Source organism: Nycticebus coucang, chromosome 6 (genome assembly GCF_027406575.1).
Source record: "Nycticebus coucang isolate mNycCou1 chromosome 6, mNycCou1.pri, whole genome shotgun sequence".
Classification (NCBI taxonomy): domain Eukaryota; kingdom Metazoa; phylum Chordata; class Mammalia; order Primates; family Lorisidae; genus Nycticebus; species Nycticebus coucang.
Window position 1 is genome coordinate 91,410,278 of NC_069785.1, and position 19,387 is coordinate 91,429,664.

The window sequence follows — 19,387 nt, forward strand, 5'->3', positions numbered from 1 at the left end:
ACTAGTACCAGATTAAGAACTAGAAAGGATTTCTTGGCAAAGGATGCTTACTCACAAAAATAATTCCAAGACTTGGGCTGAGCTCAAGTTTTAGGATTTATGTGGAAATTCAAGACTTATTATTATTATTATTTTGAGACAGAGTCCCATTTGTTGTCCTCGGTAGAGTGTCCTGGAGTCACAGCTCACAGCAACCTCAAACTCTTGGGTTTCAAGTGATCCTCTTGTCTCAGCCTCCTGAGCAGCTGGGACTAGGGGCACCTGCCACAACGCTGGGCTTTTTTTTTTTTTTTTTATAGACAGGGTCCTGCTCTGGCTCAGGCTGGTGTCAAATCTGTGAGCTCAGGCAATCTACCCCCCTCAGCCCCACAGAGTGCTAGGATTACGGGCGTGAAAGACTATCTTTTTACAATTTGAGCAAGTAATACAAACTCCCAGAGGTTTGGTCTCAAAAGGTCTAAAGTTCAAGGAGAATATATTTTATCTCTTACACACAGTATTGCACCTTACCAAGTAAAGCATTCCTCTTATAGTGTTATTTAGTCATACTTTTATTGATGAAAGAGACACATTTCAACATCACAATTTGATGTCAACAATTTTGTGATTAAAACAATAGAGAGGGGGGCTAGGTGTGGTGATTCACACCTGTAATCCCAGCACTCTGGGAGGCTAAAGTGGCCAGATTACTTGACCTCAGGAGTTGGAGACCATCTTGAGCAAGAGGGGACCCCCATCTCTACTAAAAATAGAAAAACTGAGATAAGAGGTTCACTTGAGCCTAAGAGTTTGAGGTTGCTGTGAGCTATGATGACACTCTACCCAGGGCGACAGAGTGAAAGGACACAAGAGACCTGTAGATGGTGAGGGTCAGAGGCTAGAGATGTATCAATGTTACCAGGAAAAAAGGGAACAGAAGGGGGAAACGAGAATGCAAAACAAACTGATCTTACAACTTTGCTTAGGACCAGCGCTATTAACAGTCAGCTGTGATGGACAAACAGAAGCTGTGGGTGAAAGTTTTTGTGTATGTGTGTTTGCATAATTAGAGATGACAAGCTAATAATGCTTTGCATAATTTATTAAGAATTTTTACTTGCTATCAGTGTAACCTGGCTTATTGTACCCTCAATGAATCCCCAACAATAAAAAAAAAAAAAGAATTTTTACTTGCTTTTTTCATCCCCCCAGCATTGCTGATTGTGTAGAAAGATGTTTAGCCCTAGATAATTCTATAATGAGGTATTACATCACCAGATTATATAAATAGACACTATATAGCTATATACCAGTGAAAACAGATTGAGTAAATTTCCTTTTCTTAAAAAAGCCACAGAGAAAATGCTTACCTGATATACATTAGTGTGAAACCTATTTTTGGATACTTCCTGTACCAGTTCCAACAGATTTTCAATTACACTTTGCAGCAATTTGCATTCATTTCTCTAGGAACCTCAGATATAGGACAATGGGCAGGTGTTCTGTGCTGGAAGTAAAGTTGGTATCTTAAAACAAGGAGGCAAGCATTTGGATAGTAAATTGGATTCATGGAAACGACGAATTCCTTGAATTAAAGATTTTCTTTTGGTGTGGAGCAGAAGACTCACATTACCTCATTTGATACCACAGAGCTTGTGATAAATAATGTATTGACAAATCCATTTGCTGAACTGCAAAGTCTCACAAAAGTATTTTTAAATACTTTCTAATATATCGCATATACCAAGCTGCTTCTAAAACAATATAGTGAAAGCAAAATCCCTAATTTAAAATTAGAAAAGCAATTTAGGTAATGCATTTTAGGCTAACTCGTTTGGATAGAAAATAAAGACTGTTTAGAAGGTCTTCTTCTTTAGTATCTATTTTTGAATGAGTGACTCTTCATTCTTGCTGTTTTTATACTGGAAGGAACTACTAATACAGGATTTAACAGTTTTGAATTTTTTGATGAAGTTAAGTCTTTATAGGCGCAAAGCTCAGTTCCTAGATTCTTGCCATGAGACATGTTTATGCCTGCCCTGCCATGTCATTAGTTCTATCGCAACATCTGATGTCAACTATAAGTCATTTTTGCCAGTAGCTACTGTGGAGGACTTGTTAATCATGGTGTTTTCATCTTCTTTATAAGTAATACATTCTGGTCATACACATTAGTTTTAGATTATGGTTACTAATCTAACCATAGTGCAACAGCGTAACAATATAACAAAAGGAAGGACTTTTTTTTTTTTTGTAGAGACGGAGTCTCACTTTACCGCCCTCGGGTAGAGTGCCATGATGTCACACGGCTCACAGCAACCTCTAACTCTTGGGCTTACGGGATTCTCTTGCTTCAGCCTCCCAAGCAGCTGGGACTACAGGCGCCCACCACAACGCCCAGCTATTTTTTTTGTTGCAGTTTGGCCGGGGCTGGGTTTGAACCCACCAACCTTGGCATATGGGCTGGTGCCCTACTCACTGAGCCACAGGCGCTGCCCAAAAAGGACTTTTGTAAGCTCTCTTCCCTCTGCTCAGGGTAAGAAGGCCTCATCTAAAGAACAGTCAGGCATAGCTCTGTGGGTAGGGCGCTGGCCACAGACACCAAGGCTGGTGGGTTTGAACCCAGCCCAGGCCAGCTAACCAGCAAGGACAACTGCAACAACAAAATAGCGGGGCATTGTGGCAGGCGCCTGTAGTCCTAGCTACTTGGGAGGCTGAGGCAAGAGAATTGCTTAGGCCCAAGAGTCTGAGGTTGCTGTGAGCTGTGATGTCACAGCACTCGATAGAGGGTGACAAAGTGAGACTCCGTCTCAAAAAAAAAAAAATAAAAATGCGGGAGGCGCCTGTGGCTCAGTGAGTAGGGCGCCGGCCCCATACGCCGAGGGTGGCGGGTTCAAACCCAGCCCCGGCCAAACTGCAACAACAACAAAAAAAATAGCTGGGCGTTGTGGCGGGCGCCTGTAGTCCCAGCTGCTCGGGAGGCTGAGGCAAGAGAATCGCGTGAGCCCAAGAGTTAGAGGTTGCTGTGAGCCGTGTGACGCCACGGCACTCTACCAAGGGCGGTACAGTGAGACTCTGTCTCTACAAAAAAAAAATAAATAAAAAAATAAAAATAATGGTCAAAGGTGAGTCAAGTTAATCCAATCAGGAGAGGCCGTTGTAGCCGGGTGTTGTGGTGGACGCCTGTAGTCTCAGCTACTTGGGAGGCTGAGACAAGAGAATCGCCTACACCCAAGAGCTGGAGGTTGCTGTGAGCTGTGACGCCATAGCACTCTACTGAAGGCGATAAAGTAAGACTCTGTTGACTCTCTCTAAAAAAAAAAAAAAGAGGCCATTGCCTCTCTATTTACAGCCAGTTCTTATGCTAAAGGAAATGGAAAGGAAAAGTCTTGGGTCCTTGGGTCCTAATCTTTCGTTTAAGTCAAAGGAGTAAGTGTTAATAGTTTTTGCCCACAGTAGCACTGGATTTGTTCATACTGTCAAGCATTTTTGTTTCCTTTTTCTTGTCAATAGTGGGATATGGTTAAGTATGGAGGTTGCCTCTGGCCCACAGAGAGATGAAAAGGAAACTTTGGCCTTGTAAATTGCTACTAATCTTACACAAGTCTGCTTATGTCTGAAAGCCAAGAGTTCTGTCACTGTCTTTTCAGAAACCAACAAAGGCTCAGGGTGGATTTTCAAATTGCTTAGAGAGCCCTAAGGGCTCACTTGATGAAATCCTAGGGTAATCTAGATTTCAGGGTCTGACTTGTGGGTTCAGCTCTTCCTCTTCTCTGCAGGGAATGGGGTCTGGAACAGAGCTATGGATTACAGCCGCAGACTGTCTTTGAATCTGCCAGGTGCTGCCACACTGGGGTATTAGAGCTTGTGATGTGACATTTAACTGTAAGCAAGGTTGAACTGTATGTGGGTAAAGACGCGCTGTTTCTCAGCCTACGTGTGAAGCCTACAAATGATGGTGAAAGAAAAGGCTTGGATAGATGTTTAGTGTGCTAGGTGAGCTGGAACCTTTCAGCAGTAGGTAAGAGTGACTGACAAAACCAACCCGGAGCTTCTGAAAGGGGCTATGTTTCTATCTGTCAGATGGACATGTCTTCATTTTTTATTCCTACACAGAACACTTCCCACACACTTCCCCACATATTTGGGGTGGGAAGATAGAAAAGCAATAGAAAAGTGTTTTGTTTTGCTTTTTCCCTTTCCCCCCTTCTCTGAGAGAGCTCTTGGAATAGCGAGTCAGCCAGCCTTGTGCACCGAGCTCGCCTGTAGAAGGATGGATCCAAGCCACCATGGCTTTCCTGGCTGGATCAGGTACAGGGGATGGCCACATACAATAATGTACAATTACAGCAACTCCCATTAAGCGCTTTCAACTATACATTTATGGGAGTTATTTCATTTAATTCTTACAAGAACCGTATGAAGTAGGACTTTTTTTAATTCTGAAAAATCCATGACTAATACTAGACAAATCACTCATCGTGAGTGCGGTGTGTGAAATCAGCTCATGTTAGGTGTGCTCAGGCGTTTGCCCTTTCCTGGAATGCTTTGGAGGCTACCAGGGTACTTCCCTTGGATCTCTTTCCATCTTACTAGCTGTGCCTTTCCATCCATCCTCCTTTCTGAGTCCACCTCATCTTACTTTCTTCATGTTGGAGTGCCCCTGTGCTCACTTATTGGTCCTCTTCTTTTCTGTAGCTACATTATCTAGGTGATCTCAAGCCAGGCTAGGACTTCAGGTACCATCTAGACACTGACAACTTCCAAATTTATGTACAACCCAGATACACACATCTGTCTACACCCATCGCCACGTGGTCGTTCTGCAGACATCTCACACTTACCACATCTGTATCAGATCTTACCGGTACGTCCCCTCCCAAATTTGCTCCTTCCCAACCTCGACAATTTCCGCAAAGGGCGACTCCCTTCTCCCCAGACCCCAGTCAAAACCCTTAGGGCCATTTTGGATCCCACTCTTCCTTATTTTTCGCCCTGTCTAGGCTCGTCTCCGTGTGTGCGCTCCTGTCTCTCTACGTATATTGCCCTTACAAACTTGTCCTCTTAAAAAAAAAAAAAGGAACTTTTTATTACAAACCTTTAAAATATACACATAAATACACGTAAGTGATGACCACCCCATGCATCCGTCACTTAGCCTCAAAAATTATTAACTTTTTGCCAATGTTCTTTCGTCTATTCACCTCACCCCTTTTTTTTGGGGGGGGGGCTGTTGAATACTTTAAAATAAACCCAAGAAAAGTCATCCTTTTAATGATCAGAACTTTCCAGCTGCTTCTCATCTCACTTAAAGTCAAAGTCCTTTATCATGGCCTTACAAAGCCTACGGGATCTGTGACTGTCCCCCACACCCAACCACTGCTCCCGACCTCACTCGGCCTCCCAGCTCCCCCAGAGTCTCAAACTCCAGGAGGCGCCAGCAGCAGCCGAGGGGTGGTAAAGCACAGATGGCTGGGCCTCACCCTCAGAGTTTATAATTCAGTGGGTCGGCAATGGGCCTGGGACACTCGCATTTCTAACAAGGTCCCGTGCTGCTGCTCCCAGCAGGCACACAGAAGCCCAGTTCTGCAGTTCCGCCTCCGTCCCCGAGGGCGGCTGGCAGGGTCCCGCTCAGGAGCGTCTGCGTGGCTCCCCGCGCCTGGGCATTAATTGCGTCACTCAAGGCTCCTGTTATTCCACCTCTGTTTAGCTGATGCCTTTTCAGAGGCCCTCCCTGACCATCCTCACACTCATTTTTCTTTATAGCAGCGTCCCTTGAGTCCTGCTTCTCCCACCCCGGCCGTGTAGACGGACGGCCAGCTCCACGGGGACAGCCGTGGTTCTGCTGCCGCTTCCCTAGCAAACCCGGCCTCGCAGGCGCTCGCGTGACTCGCCCGGGGAACGCAGAGCGCGCCGAGGAGGCAGCGCCAGCCGGCGTCTGAGACCCTGGGCAGACACGTTCATTTCTTCTTGCCCCAGCTGCATCCTTTGTAAAGGATTCGGTTGGTTGTGCCCACCCGTCTCTCCTCCCTCGGCACCGGTTCGAACCGAGAACGACGTGACCGCGCCGCGAATACCGAGCGGGGATTTCGGGCACCCTTTTGCCCCCATTTCCTCGCTCCCCCGTCCCAGTGACCCAAAGACCGGCTGCGAGAGGAAAGGGCGGTGCCGCGGGAGCTCCTCCCCGCCCCCGAGGCCGCCCCGCCCCCCGTCACCGCGCCGGCGCCGGCCGGGCCGAACCCGGAAGTGGCCAAGTCCGCGCGCCCGTCCCGCCGCCGCTGCCGCCCGCACACGGGCGAGCGCGGGAGCCGCGCAGCATACGGAGCGCGCCGGCCGAGCGGGCCATGGCCGCCGGGGCCGCCGCCGCAGGTGGTGGCGCGCGGTGAGGCGAGCGCGGCGCCCCCTCCGGGGCGGATGGGACGCGGCTGGGCGCGCGGGCGGTGCCGGCGTCCGCGGCTGGAATGGTGCTGGCGGCGGCGGTCGCTGCCTGCGTGCTGAAGACCGAGAGGAGCCACCATGGAGACGCCGCCGCTGCCTCCTGCGTGAGTGAGCGGCGGGCGGGCCGCGCCGCTGCGGATGAGCGCGCCGCTGCGGCGACACGCGCGGGCCCGGGGCACCGGCGGGAGGCGGGAGGTGCGGGACGTGACGAGGCGCGGCGCCTGCAGTGTCCAGGCGGACGTGGACGGAAACTCAGCCCGGCCGGCGGCGACTTAAAACGCTGCCCGGGGTTCCCAGGGAAGGGTCTTCCCGGTCCCCGGAGAACGGGAGAGTGGGGCACGGGCCGTGCGTGGGGGGCTCCGCCGGTCCCGCCTCTGCCTCCGCCCGACCCCGGCTGCGGCTCCCGCGCCCACCGCTTTCCGAGGGCTGGAGCCGGCACGCGCGGAGTTCGTTGAAAAAGGGAAACTGCAAAGTACCAAACGCCGTGTCTCTAGGAAGTGATCTTAGGCTGCTCGCTTCTCGGATTTCTAAAAACATTAAGGTCCGAGGAGCCTTCATATCACTGAATGAGCCGCGGCGGTTCAGGACATATGACCTCTTTTACCTGGCGCTGCAGAAGATTTCAGTCAGAAATCAGAGCATCTTGTTTCCTGGTACCTTGGGCAGCTTCGTAGTGCATCGACTTAGCAAGCACAGGTGTCTTTTTCTTTGGTGCCAAAGTCCACAAAAGATCACCCGCGACAGAATTACTCCCTAGAAATAATAACAGCACGAAAATCACGTAGAAGATATTACTACGTTATTCAGCACAACGGTTTTTGGGTTTTGTTTTTAAAACGTATTGGTAAAAGTGGACCTTAAATCCTCAGGAGTTTTGAAGACTTCAATTTTGATTTGCTGGTCCTTTAGGAAGGAACAACAACAGCCCTTTGAATCTGACTTTTCAAACCACAGACAGAGCTCCTTGTGAAAAACGGCTGCCTTTCGCGAGAGCTTTTTCACGGAGCCTTGTCGGTTTTGGTTAGATTAGCTTCAGCCCACGGCAGTTGTACCTCACCAGCCTCTGGTGATTATTTGGTAGAATTCCAGCCCAAATATGGCTGTTTCGCTTGAGCTGAATAATTTTTTGCTGTTGAGTCCTTTCAGGAGAGCTAATGGGATTCTGGAACTACAATTTCTAAAAGTGCATTTCAGAATTTGTAGCTTGAGTGGAACAGGTCCCTGGAGTGGATGATAAGACTTGAATTGACCCTCCTGGGCGAATGGAAGCGAGGGCTCAGCCACTTCTGGATTGCTGTGCCTTGGAGGGCTCTGTGATCTGGTCTTGCTCTTCAGCAGCTTAGGGGAGGGGCTTGAGCCCCCAAGTTGGGTCGTTAACACCTGCTGGTGAGCAGAGCATGGGCCGTCCAGGCGCGGAAGCTCTGTAGGCAGGTTGTGCCATTTGTGTGTGTGTGTGTCTGTAGCAAACCTGCCCCCTAGGTCAGTTCTCTGCAGTCCCTCTTCACTTTTGTAGCAGAGGGAACTAAAGGAAAGAGCAAGGGAATCTTAGGATGTAGGTGGAAAGAAAGGCGTGGAAAAGCAGTCTCTGGAGGGAGGAAATCGAGACACAGAAAATAATTTAAATATAAGTAATAAAAATGAAACAGACGGCGGCGCCTGTGGCTCAGTCGGTAAGGCGCCGGCCCCATATACCCAGGGTTGCGGGTTCAAACCTGGCCCCGGCTGAATTGCAACCAAAAAAAAAAAAAAAAAAAAAGCTGGGCCTTGTGGCGGGCGCCTGTAGTCCCAGCTACTCAGGAGGCTGAGGCAAGAGAATCGCTTAAGCCCAGGAGTTAGAGGTTGCTATGAGCTGTGTGATGCCACGGCACTCTACCGAGGGCCATAAAGTGAGACTCTGTCTCTACAAAAAAAGAAAAAAAAAGAAACAGACGTGTTCATTCAGATATTGATAAACTGAATGTAGGGCAGGCCAGCTAACAATTTTGATGACCAGTACAGTTCTTTGGTATTGAGACTTCATCAGTAGTGCTGGAATAACAGAGGCTGGGATGAAATGGAAAACCTGGAATGCCAGCATGGACCAAAGAATTGTGAGAACTGTTAGTCATCGGTGGCTGAAGTTGGGGAGACTTGTTTGTTTAATTTTAAACACAAATAGGTTTTATTTTTGTTTGGACTATCCAGGACTCACCCTCATTCTAGAACTTGTCACAGTGTTATTTGATTCTCTGTGGATCAGGAATTTTTATTTTTTTCCCCTTCCTAATCCTTGGCCTGTTTGTCTCCACTCCTATTAACTTCCTGCCACCTGATCACATGGATTTGAGAAACACTGGCAATGTCTTGGGGCAGGGACTTCACTGGGCATCATTGCTGGGCGAGGACAGAATCCAGTGGAAGATTTTGGGAAAGTTCAGCTTTTCGTAAGGTTAGGTGTTTACCCTGAGCCTTAAGGCAAAGAAAGATGTTTGACTTGGATTTAAAGTGCCTTGGATGGTGTGATTGGAAGCAGGGACCCAGATTTTTTTTTTTTTTTGTAGAGACAGAGTCTCACTGTACCGCCCTTGGGTAGAGTGCCATGGCGTCACACGGCTCACAGCAACCTCTAACTCTTGGGCTTAGGCGATTCTCTTGCCTCACCCTCCCGAGCAGCGGACCCAGATTGTTTTTGTGTGAGTGTCTGTTTATTAATTCATTCAATCTGCAAGTATTTGAATGCCTGTCTCAGCCTGACGTTGTTTGTGCTTTTCCTTGTGTTTCCTTTAACCATCCAAGTTTACCTCGCTCCCCTTTGGCCTGTGAGCACATCGGGGAGGATGGCAGGCATCTGTGCCCAGGCACCCCAGTTGCATCAGGATGGACTCCTCAAAATTTGGTTTTGTTCTCTCCCCGGCCTTCAAGCTCTTCTCATCTTTTTTTAATTCTCGTATCAATTGTCGTTGGACTTTGTATTTCTCCTTACAGTGTTTTGCAACCTAGAGTGTAGGTGGCATTTAGATTCTGTTGCATTTTAGGTTTTGGGTGGTATGATGACCGTGTGACCCATTTGCTTACAATTAAACCAGAAGGATGTGCAACTAAAAATTAGATGTAGATTAGTGAAGGAATTTCAGCGAGTAAACTGAGATGGGCCCCAATGGAAATATGAAGTGATCTGCCCTCACTTCAGAAGTGTTTTACACAGCCTAGCTTTCGTAGTTGTTGGAGTGAAGGATTTTCCTAACTGAGTTGAAGGAAGGATGTGAGGTGTAGGACTGGGTGCCCCCCTTTCACCTTCCCTCACTGAACCATTTTCTTGGCTCATGTGTTCATACTCTGTACAGGCCTTGCTTTCTGCCTTTCCTCGGCAAAACTGATCAAACCCTCCTCAGACAACACCCGTTTCTTTTCAGTGGATGATTCTACATCACTTTAGACTCTTGTCAGGAGAGGTGGTCAGGCACTGATGGACGGACAACTGTTGGTTGTATTCTGAGGGATTGGACAGCGCATTGCTTGGATCAGAGCTGATATGCTCATGTTTTTGGATTTTTCACTGACCTGTAAAATAAAAAAAAAAAAATTGAAATTGGACATGGAATTTTTAAGTTTTTTTGTTTTGCCAAGTAAAAGAATTATTTGTAAAATAAGAATTACCAACTTGATCACCATCTTTTTATGAAAGAAGAAAAAATTTTAATACCCTTCCTCAAATATAAGGAAGGACATAATCTCTGACTAAAGGATAGTGCTTGAATTTAATAAATGCAATTTTTATGAAAACTTATCCATTGTCCATTTTGTCACAGACTAGTTAAAAGTTCATTGAAGCCTGATCTTTGCAGTCTACTGCAGTTACCTTTAATGTTCTCCCTAATTCTATGAAGTTTAATTACTGTGAATTTGGCACCTTGTTGTAGATTACTCCAGAATTCTTTTGTTTTTATAGTGCATCGGGGTGTGTGTGTGTGTGTGTGTGTATTATTATTATTTTTTGAGACAGTTTTACTATGTTGCCCTCAGTAGAGTGCTGTAGCATCACAGCTCACAGCAACGTCCAACTCTTGGGCTTAAGTGATTCTCTTGCCTCAGCCTCCCAAGTAGCTGGGACTACAAGGTGCCCGCCACAATGCCTGGCTATTTTTTTTCTTTTTTGAGACAGTTTTAAGCTGTCACCCTGTGTAGAGTGTTGTTATATCACAGCTCACAGCAACCTCAAACTCTTGGGCTTAAGCAATTCTCTTGCTTCAGCCTCCCAAGTAGCTGGGACTACAGGCACCCACCACACCACCCAGCTATTTTTTGGTTGTAGTTGTTATTGTTGTTTGGTGGGCCCAGGTTGGGTTCGAACCTGCCAGCTCTGGTATATGTGGCTAGCTGCCCTAGCCGCTTGAGCTACGGGAGCTGAGCTCCGGCTATTTTTTTGTTACGGTTGTCATTGTTTAGCTGGCCCTGGCCAGGTTCGAACCCACCAGCCTTGCTGTATGTGGCTGGTGACATAACCACTGTGCTACGGGCACTGAGCCTGGAGTATGTTCTTGGTTTTGTTTAGTCCTAAGTGTTAATTGGGCATCTCTTACAGATAAATCTCCCCAGTGATAGACAAAGATATTTAGGCACAGCAATGTTCCAAGACATATGGATAATGTGTGTTGCAGGAAGTGCCATATTTAGGGACAATTTGAAGTGCATTTGGGAACTTGAGAAGTGGGTTCTGGAAATAGGTAGTATTTATATAGTAGTTTAAAAATTTTTCAACCCTGGGAAACCACAAGTCCTAAGTCTTTTGTTTCTAATGCACGTTTTGTAATGTGCACAGTAGGCATTCAGTAAGCATTAGTAAGTGCGCTTTTCTGAGGGTGACTGTAAGCTTACGATTTGATTCTGTCGCTGTTACAGATCTGCACTTGGAGTGCATATGAACAACGTTCAATTTCTTAAGATCAGGCAGAAGGTTCTTTGAAGGTGACACAGAGAGAGAAAATTGCCTTTCAGTTGCTTTTCAGTAGTGTTCTGCCGAATCCCAAAAGCATTTACTGTCTATGATGAGGCAGTTTGGGTTTTTCTTTTTTGAGATAGAGTCTTACTCTGTCACCCTGGCTGGAGTGTTGTGGTGTCGTAGCTCACAGCAACCTCAAGCTCCAGGGATCAAGCAATCCCCTTCCTGAGTAGCTGGGATTATAGGTGCCCACTACCACGTCTGGTTAGTTTTTCTACTTTTAGTAGAGATGGGGGTCGGGGTCTCACTCTTGCTCAGGCTGGTCTCCAACTCCTGAGCTCAAGGGATCCTCCCGCCTCAGCCTCCCGGAATGCTGGGGTTACAAGTGTGACCGGCTGCACCCTGTCCAGTTTTCATTTGTAATCGTTGAGTGCTTGACATGGTTTTACAGACATTTCAGAAAACAAAGCCTTTTCCCTCATGGTTGAAACCAGTAGTAAACAAAAACATACCATAGATGTAGTAGTAATAAGTGCTATAAGCAAAAGAAGGGCAGAGAATAAGGAGGGGCAGAGAGTGACAGTTCCCAGAGGGTCAGCATGTCTTTGATGAGGTGACATTTTAGCGTAGTTCAGAAGTGGGGGTGCTGTGGACAGGGAGCAGTGAGTGCTGGACAGTTGCTATGATGACTGGTCAGTATCCTCTGTGTGCTGTCCACTGTCCTGTCTTACGTGGAAGACTGTTGGCATTTGTTAAAATATTCCTTTGACCAGTTCCTTTCACTAATTCTGCCTTGAAAAACAAGCCCTTGCTTTCCACATAGCTCCACCTTCCCGGTTTCCTCCTCTATAGTTTTTAGGTTGCTAGATGTGATCTACATACTTTATTGCTCCCTTGTCAACAACCTTACAGTGTAGGTCTATTTTTATTATTTTTCAGCTGAGAAATAGAGGTTACGTTACTTCCCCAAACTTAACAAGAATTGAAAAAGCTGGGACTCCGATTGCTCTCTGTCGATTACTTTTTCTCTTCTGTTAATGTTGGTGGGCAGTGGCATTTCACAGTCTTGGCCAGTTCTTTCCAGTCACGTTAATCTTTTAAGTCACAGCCCATCTATATCTTAAGTCTGGCCTCTAGATCTGTCTATGCTGTGGCTTGGAAGTTTGAGCTTCTGATATTATCTACTCTTAGCTTCTGCCTCTAAACTCAACATGTCTTAAACTAACATTCTTTCTCAAACTGACTGTCCATCATACCATCTCTTCTTATCCCCGATATCCAAAACATTTGCATAGTCTGTGGTTTCTCTTTCTTCTCTGTATATTAGGCATAGTCTGTGGGTTTTCTTTCTTCTCCGTATTTTATCAGTCTCTAGGAACTGTGGGATCTGCATGTCAAGTGTGTGTTCTGGCCGCCACTGTTCTGAGGAATGGATTTCATCACTTGATACCCGAATCTTTTCAGTGGTCTCCTGTTGAGCTCCTTGTGTTCTCTCCTCACCTTTCAGGCCACCTGCTCTTTTAACCCTCTAACAGAGTGGTTCTCAACCCTTCTAATGCCGCAGCCCTTTAATACAGTTCCTGTGGGTTGTGACCTATAAGTTGAGAACCACTGCTCTAACATCTCTGAGTTAGTGAAATGACTTATCAAAACCACCTAGGCAGTCACAGCCCTCCATCACTTTGACCTTATCTTACAGAGCCACGATCATTGTGTATGTGCTCGAATCTCTTAGCATAAACTCTCACAAGCCAGAGTTCTCCAGCCTTTTCCTACTTCTGTCCCCTGTCCATGGTTAAAGAACTTGGGAGTTCTCCGAGGCCCAGGGGGAACCTTATCTCCTTCACAGACTTATCTACTCCAGCCCCCTCCAGCTCATCTTTGCATCCCTGTAGTTTTTGTAATTGGTAGTCCATGATCTCCAGCTTGTTTCCGCATCTCTGTAGCATTTGTGATTGGTAGGCCATGATCTTGCACCTGTATGCTGACCTGGTTGCTCCTTGGTTAGGGTGTGCCTTCCCATTCGAGGGTAACTGGAGGAGGACCCTGATTCAGCCTCACTTATGTCCCTCACCCTGCTCAGTACCAGGGGAGCAGTGGACATCTGGGCAGCACTGACACTTCCGATTTGTTAGCAGCTATGGTTGTTTTGAGTCTTGCCAATAACTTTGAATTGAATGTTGCAGTTAAAAGTGTGGAAGTTCAATAAAATGTGGGAAACGTGTCTCTATAATTAGTTTACCTCCTAACCTCAACAATTTTCTTCTAAACTTTGTTTACATTCATATATAAGGGCTGACAATTAAGTTCACAAACTGATCCTAGAATAAGTGCTACGTATCTCACGGCTGAGTATCACTATGGTCACCTTCAGAGTTCTCCCCTTGGGAAGCTTGCACCAATCCACCCTTCAGAACAACTTGAAACTTTTTTTGGAATGGCCATCTGAGCTGTCATTGTATGGCACACCAAAACATGCAGCAATCATGACCACCATTCAGCAAGGCAACCCGTGTGTGGTCAGGAACAGCCCGTGAGATGCTGATAACGACATGTACCACGGTCACAAAACCCTGCCAGTTTGCTGCCATTGTAAGTGCATGGTGGCAAGTTGGTGAACTTAATTGTCAGGCCTTCCTATGCTGATGGTCATCCCAGAAAAAGAGTCTCAGAATTGCTTTGAGGGACGGGCAAGGTGCTGACTTTGGTGCAGAGCTTCCTGGGGGAGTGCTCCGTAGTGAGACTCAGTAGTCAGATAGATAAATAGCACTTTTCCTAGGATGAGTTCCTGAACTTAATTGTCAGCCCCCACCCCTAGTGCTTAGTTGCTTCTATAATTCCCTGAGATAAGTAGGTGAGTGTTACTATCTTTTTTTTTTTTTTTTTTGAGACATTCTCAAGCTGTCGCCCTGGGTAGAGTGTTGTGGCGTCATAGCTCACAGCAACCTTCAACTCTTGGGCTCAAGTGATCCTCCTGCCTCAGTTTTTCTATTTTTGGTAGCGATGAGTCTCGCTCTTGCTCAGGCTGGTCTCAAATTCGTGAGCTCAAGCAATCCACCTGCCTTGGCCTCCCAGAGTGCTGGTATTACAGGCGTGAGTCCCCCTCCGCCGCACCTGGCTCAGGTGTTAGTATCTGTGACTTTCATGTTACATTTCACGTTAGACATATTGGTGGAATAAATCTTACAGCAAAACATGTAAAGCTCAGATAGGCCAAGTCGCATGGCAGTGTTGGCATGGACAAGACGGCAGCCCAGGCCGTCCCAGAGTCTGGCCTCTTCTGCTGCCCTTTCAGTCAAGTCTAGGGAATGTGGCCAGGTCAGCTGAATTGCCAAGTTACATCGCTGTCCCCTCCGACCCCTCTTACCGGCCAAGTGAGGGCAGTATTAGGAAAACTGGCGAAATAAAGGTCAGGAATACTCATGGTAAAGGAATTGGATGTGTTTGGAGTGGATCATCCACCTCCTTTCCCCATTTTCGCACCTCACAGATACCCCACACTGACAGTGCTCTTTGCTAATTGTTGATACAGTATTCTTGAAAAGATTGATCTTGCATAAGACAAGCTTTTACCCTGGTCCCTCTTCTGGTAATAGTCACTGTCAGGGACAAAAAGTGCCTGATTGTGCTGTTTGTCATGTAGGTGGGAGGGGAGGAGGAGAGGAGCAGCGTTGAATTGAAGCGAGCTTTTTACAGCTCTATTGTTCTATCAGAGAGCCATTATGCTCCTGCCAGTCACTCCCCTCTCCGCAGATGGCCCAGCCACCTCCTCCTGCCGAGCCTCTCCACAGGGCCTGGTCCAGGGGGAGGACCGTGCTGGGACCAGTGCATAATTCCTCCCTCTGCCTCTCAGTAGGTCCAGGGCTCTGATTTTTAACTGTGAATCCGTTTTACTAAGTTTGGGCAATTCTAGTTTTTCTAGATATTTTCCTTTCAGGCTCTGGAAAATAAGAGACATAACTTTTTTTTTATTATGCAGTTTTGGCCAGGGCCGGCTCAAACCTCCTCGGCTACTCCTTGATCCACAGGCGCCGCCCAAGAGACGCAACTTTTAACAATGTATGTGTTCCAACTGGGAAGTATTCAGTGGCTTTATCAGGAAATTATCCTGTTAAATTATAAGGTATTCTGTGGTAATAGTTGAATTCATATTCAATTCTGAGGGTTTGCATACTGAAGATAAAATCCAAGTTCTTACATAGCTATAGGGCAGATGCTGACTTAAAAAAACTCTGTTTAGTAGTATGACTGTTTTGAAGATTATGGTTAGTTTACTGGTTCCTTCCTTTCCAAGAATTCAGTTTTTGTCAGCGGTGTAGTCTTCAGCAGAGTTAGAAAGTCAACTCATCTGAGAAGTCAGCCTTGCCACCCTGGGAATTTGCAGAAGTCAGTCACTGAAGGAAGGGTTTAGGATTACCTGCTATAAATGGTGTAGTGCTCTGGGCTCCAAACCCTTGGGAAGTCCGGCAGTTTCAGAGTATAGGCTCCTGCGTGGTTATATGACTAGTTATGGAATGCGGAGTTGGGGACTAAAGGTGAAAGAAACTTGAGAAAGTATGTCTTTCAGGTACTTTAAAGAAGACGGTTCTCAGAATGAGAAGCTTTTCTGGAGAAGGCAGGCTCTTTGCTTTAGCAAGGAAGCAGGGAGAAGGTATATTCTGGACTCTGTGATGCTCTTGCCTCAGCCTCCCGGGTAGCTGGGACTGCAGGCACCGGCCACAACTATTTTTAGAGATGGGGTCTTGCTCTAGCTCAGGCTGGTCTCAAACTGCTCAAGCAGTCCACCCACCTCAGCTTCCCAGAGTGCTGGAATTACAGGCGTGAGCTGCCTCCCCCGTCCCTAAGTTGCTAAGCAAATGTAAACACTCTTGACTCTTAAATAATGATATTTTTTCTAGAGCAAAGTTGCTTTTACTTCCACTCTGAGCATTAATAACTTCTGTGATAACTTTGCTAATCCTCTGTATATTTTTCCTCTGTGGCAGCCTCTAAATTATTATGCTAGAAGCAGATGTAAAGTAAATATTATAAAGTAAATAGTATCTGGCTATATATGTGGGTGTACAGTGTTACAAGGTCGGAAAGTTCGGGTGGGCGTGTCTCTACATAATTTCCCCTGACCCCGCTTCCTACTCTTTTCCCTCTACGCTGCTCTACGCTGCTCTGTGTTTCATCACGCCTCTTCCCTTTGGCTTCCAGACTTGGCAAGGCTCTCCTGTTCTTAGCCCAGGTCTAGCACACCCTCTAGTGCACCCTACAGATGCCGCTGGGAGGAGTGTACTTCTTAATTCTTCCACTCCAGCTGTGGGCTCCCCTCCTCCCCAAGTCCCTGCACTGATTCCTTTGTTAGGCCCCTTTAAAAGCTCATGCACTGAGGAAGTAGAAAGATTGTCTTCCTCCTGCAGGGTAAGGCCGTCAAGATATCAGGTGCCTCACACACACCAGGGGGCAAGACATGATTGCAAGAGGGACTTTACCTAACAATTGCAATCAGTGTAACCTGGCTTATTGTACCCTCAATGAATCCCCAACAATAAAAAAAAAATAAATAAAATAAAATAATTCTATAATTAATTATAATATTTAAAAAATGAAAAAAAAAAAAGATATCAGGTGCCTGAACTAGTGTTGTTTCTGGAGTTGGAGGAACAAGGGGATTTCTGTGTTTAATTTACGAGGTTACCTTAATGTTGAGTGCCTCAGTTTCATACACCATCCATGTAACCACTGATTCTCAAATTTCTGTCTCTGGCTAGATTTGTTTATCTGATGATTCGATGTCTTCACTTGGTTATCTGAAACCTTAAAACCAGCATGGATTAAAAACTGAGTTCTTGATCTTCCTCCCCCAAACCTGTTACACCTGCGGCCTACCCCATCTCAGTTAATGGAAACTTAGTTCTTCCGTGTGCTCGGGCCAAGAGACTAAGAGTCCTGTGGACTTTTTTGACGCGGCAGGTCCTTTGTGTGAACAGATCTTATTGGCTATCCAGAACTATTCAGAACATCCAGAACTCAGCTGTTTCTCAGCATGCCCGCTGCTGTGCCCTGCCTGAGCTGCCGTCTTCTCTACTGCACTGCTGTGATGCCCTCCTGTGTAGACTTTCCTCCTCCAGGAGCCACAGTGGCCTGTTGGGAACACGAAGCTGAGTTGTATTACTCCTCTGCAATGCCTCCCCCTCACTCAAGGCCAGAGTACCGACAATGTCCTGTGGGACCCCACGTGATGTCCACTGCACTCCCGTCCCCGCAGCCGCACGCTGGCCTTGCTCCGGCTTGTCCTCCCCTCTCCTAGCCTTTTGTTCAGTTTCAGTTTCCAGTTAGACCTTCCCTAAGCACCCCAGTCACCACAGCAATTGCGCCCCCGCACCTCTGACCCCCGTTTCTCATTCTCTTTGCCCTGCTACTCTTTTTTGTTTCCACAGCACTCGTCTCCTTCATAACACCCTGTCTGCTCTGAGTTTGTCCTTATCCTCCCCCCACTGGACTCAATCGTCCCTGAGGACAGGGGTCTTCGTTTTATTCCTTCATTCATATCAAGTCCCTTAAGAATAGTGCTTAGTACATGGTTGGCACTAAAAAAATATTACTGAATGAATTAATAAATGATAATATTAAAAAAAGAATCATCTGTTGAGAAATGGGTCAGGAGAGGACTAGAAGTGCAGCAATTGTTCTTTGATATATATGCCAGTATGATTTTTCTTTTCTTCTTTTTTTTTTTGAGACAGAGTCTTATTATGTCGCCCTCGGTAGAGTCCCGTGACATCACAGCTCACAGCAACCTCAAACTCTTGAGCTGAAGCGATTCTCTTGCCCCAACCTCCCAAGTAGCTGGGACTACAGGCACCTGCCACAATGCCCGGCTATTTTTTTTTTTTTTTTTCTGTGGTTGCAGTGGTCATTGTTGTTTAGCTGGCCCAGGCTAGATTCGAACCCGCCAACCTCAGTGTATGTGGCTGGCGCCATAACCACTGTGCTATGGGTGCCAAGCCAACCCTAGTATGATTTTTTTTTTTTTTGGCCAGGCCAGGTTTGAACCCACCACCTCTGGTATATGGGGCTGGCGTCCTATTCCTTTTAGCCATAGGTGCCGCCCCTAGTATGGTTTTTTTTTTAGGCTTAATTTTTTAAATCTGATTAAAAAATTGGTGTCCTGATTTTTTTATTTAATAGCCTTATTGAGGTATAACTTACACACCATAAAAGTCACCAATTATAATCCCATGATTTTTAGTAATTTTTATGTACTAAAAATCATCTCAAGAAGCTCCCTGTGTCCATGAATTTGCAGTTAATTCACTGCTTCCCTTCCTCAGCGTACCCTGATTTTATGTGTTAATTTTTTTGGCTTTTAGATCTTGAAAGAATAATTCATTTGGCAATGCTAATATTGATAGATCAGATGTACCTGCCCAAATAAACTTGACCTGCCCAGACAGGGTCAAGTTCATGGCCCGCCCAGAGAGGGTCAGACTCATGTCCCTCCCAGGAAATAGGAATGCCACCAATCCTGACTGCCTTAACCCTTTAAATCCCTGTCTGCCATGGCCCACGTGTGGATTTCTCCCTGGTCAGGAATCTCACCCCACCTGCACTCTAGTTGGCATAAAGGCCACTTTAACTGCATGAATTGGATCTCCATTTTCCTTTCATCTCATGTCTCTGAATGATTTTATCCTTGGGTCTGGAACCTTTCAAATATAGCTTTGGGCTCTTAAAAATTATACCTTTACATATTCCTTACTTAAGGTAGGAAATAGTATTGAACACCAGTGAAAAGAATAAGATGGAGCCTCAGATTGGCTGCATTTGTACCCAGCTCTACCATTCATTTACCAAGTTATTAAAAAAATTACCTGTTGAATGGGGTAATAATAGTAATTAGCTCACAGAGTTGTGAGGATTAACCACTGAGCTCAGTGGCTGCCTTGTGGTGAATATAAACATTAGCTGACATGATTAATTTCTTGTTCGTGAAGGTCCAAATTATGTGGGGTAAATATTTTTGCAGGTAGACACCAGAACTTAAGTCAGATTCTGAGTTTTTAA

At 46.2% G+C, this 19,387-nt stretch overlaps 1 protein-coding gene across 1 annotated transcript in view; it reads left to right on the forward strand.

The window, feature by feature from the left end:
• The first annotated feature begins 6,186 nt into the window (after positions 1-6,186).
• The window catches only part of KLHL2 (kelch like family member 2), a 123,941-nt gene continuing 110,740 nt past the window's right edge, over positions 6,187-19,387 (forward strand). Inside the window, exon 1 of the mRNA XM_053593194.1 lies at positions 6,187-6,521. Coding sequence (XP_053449169.1) covers positions 6,496-6,521 — 26 coding nt within the window. The 5' untranslated portion in view covers positions 6,187-6,495. The remainder of the gene's footprint in view (positions 6,522-19,387) is intronic.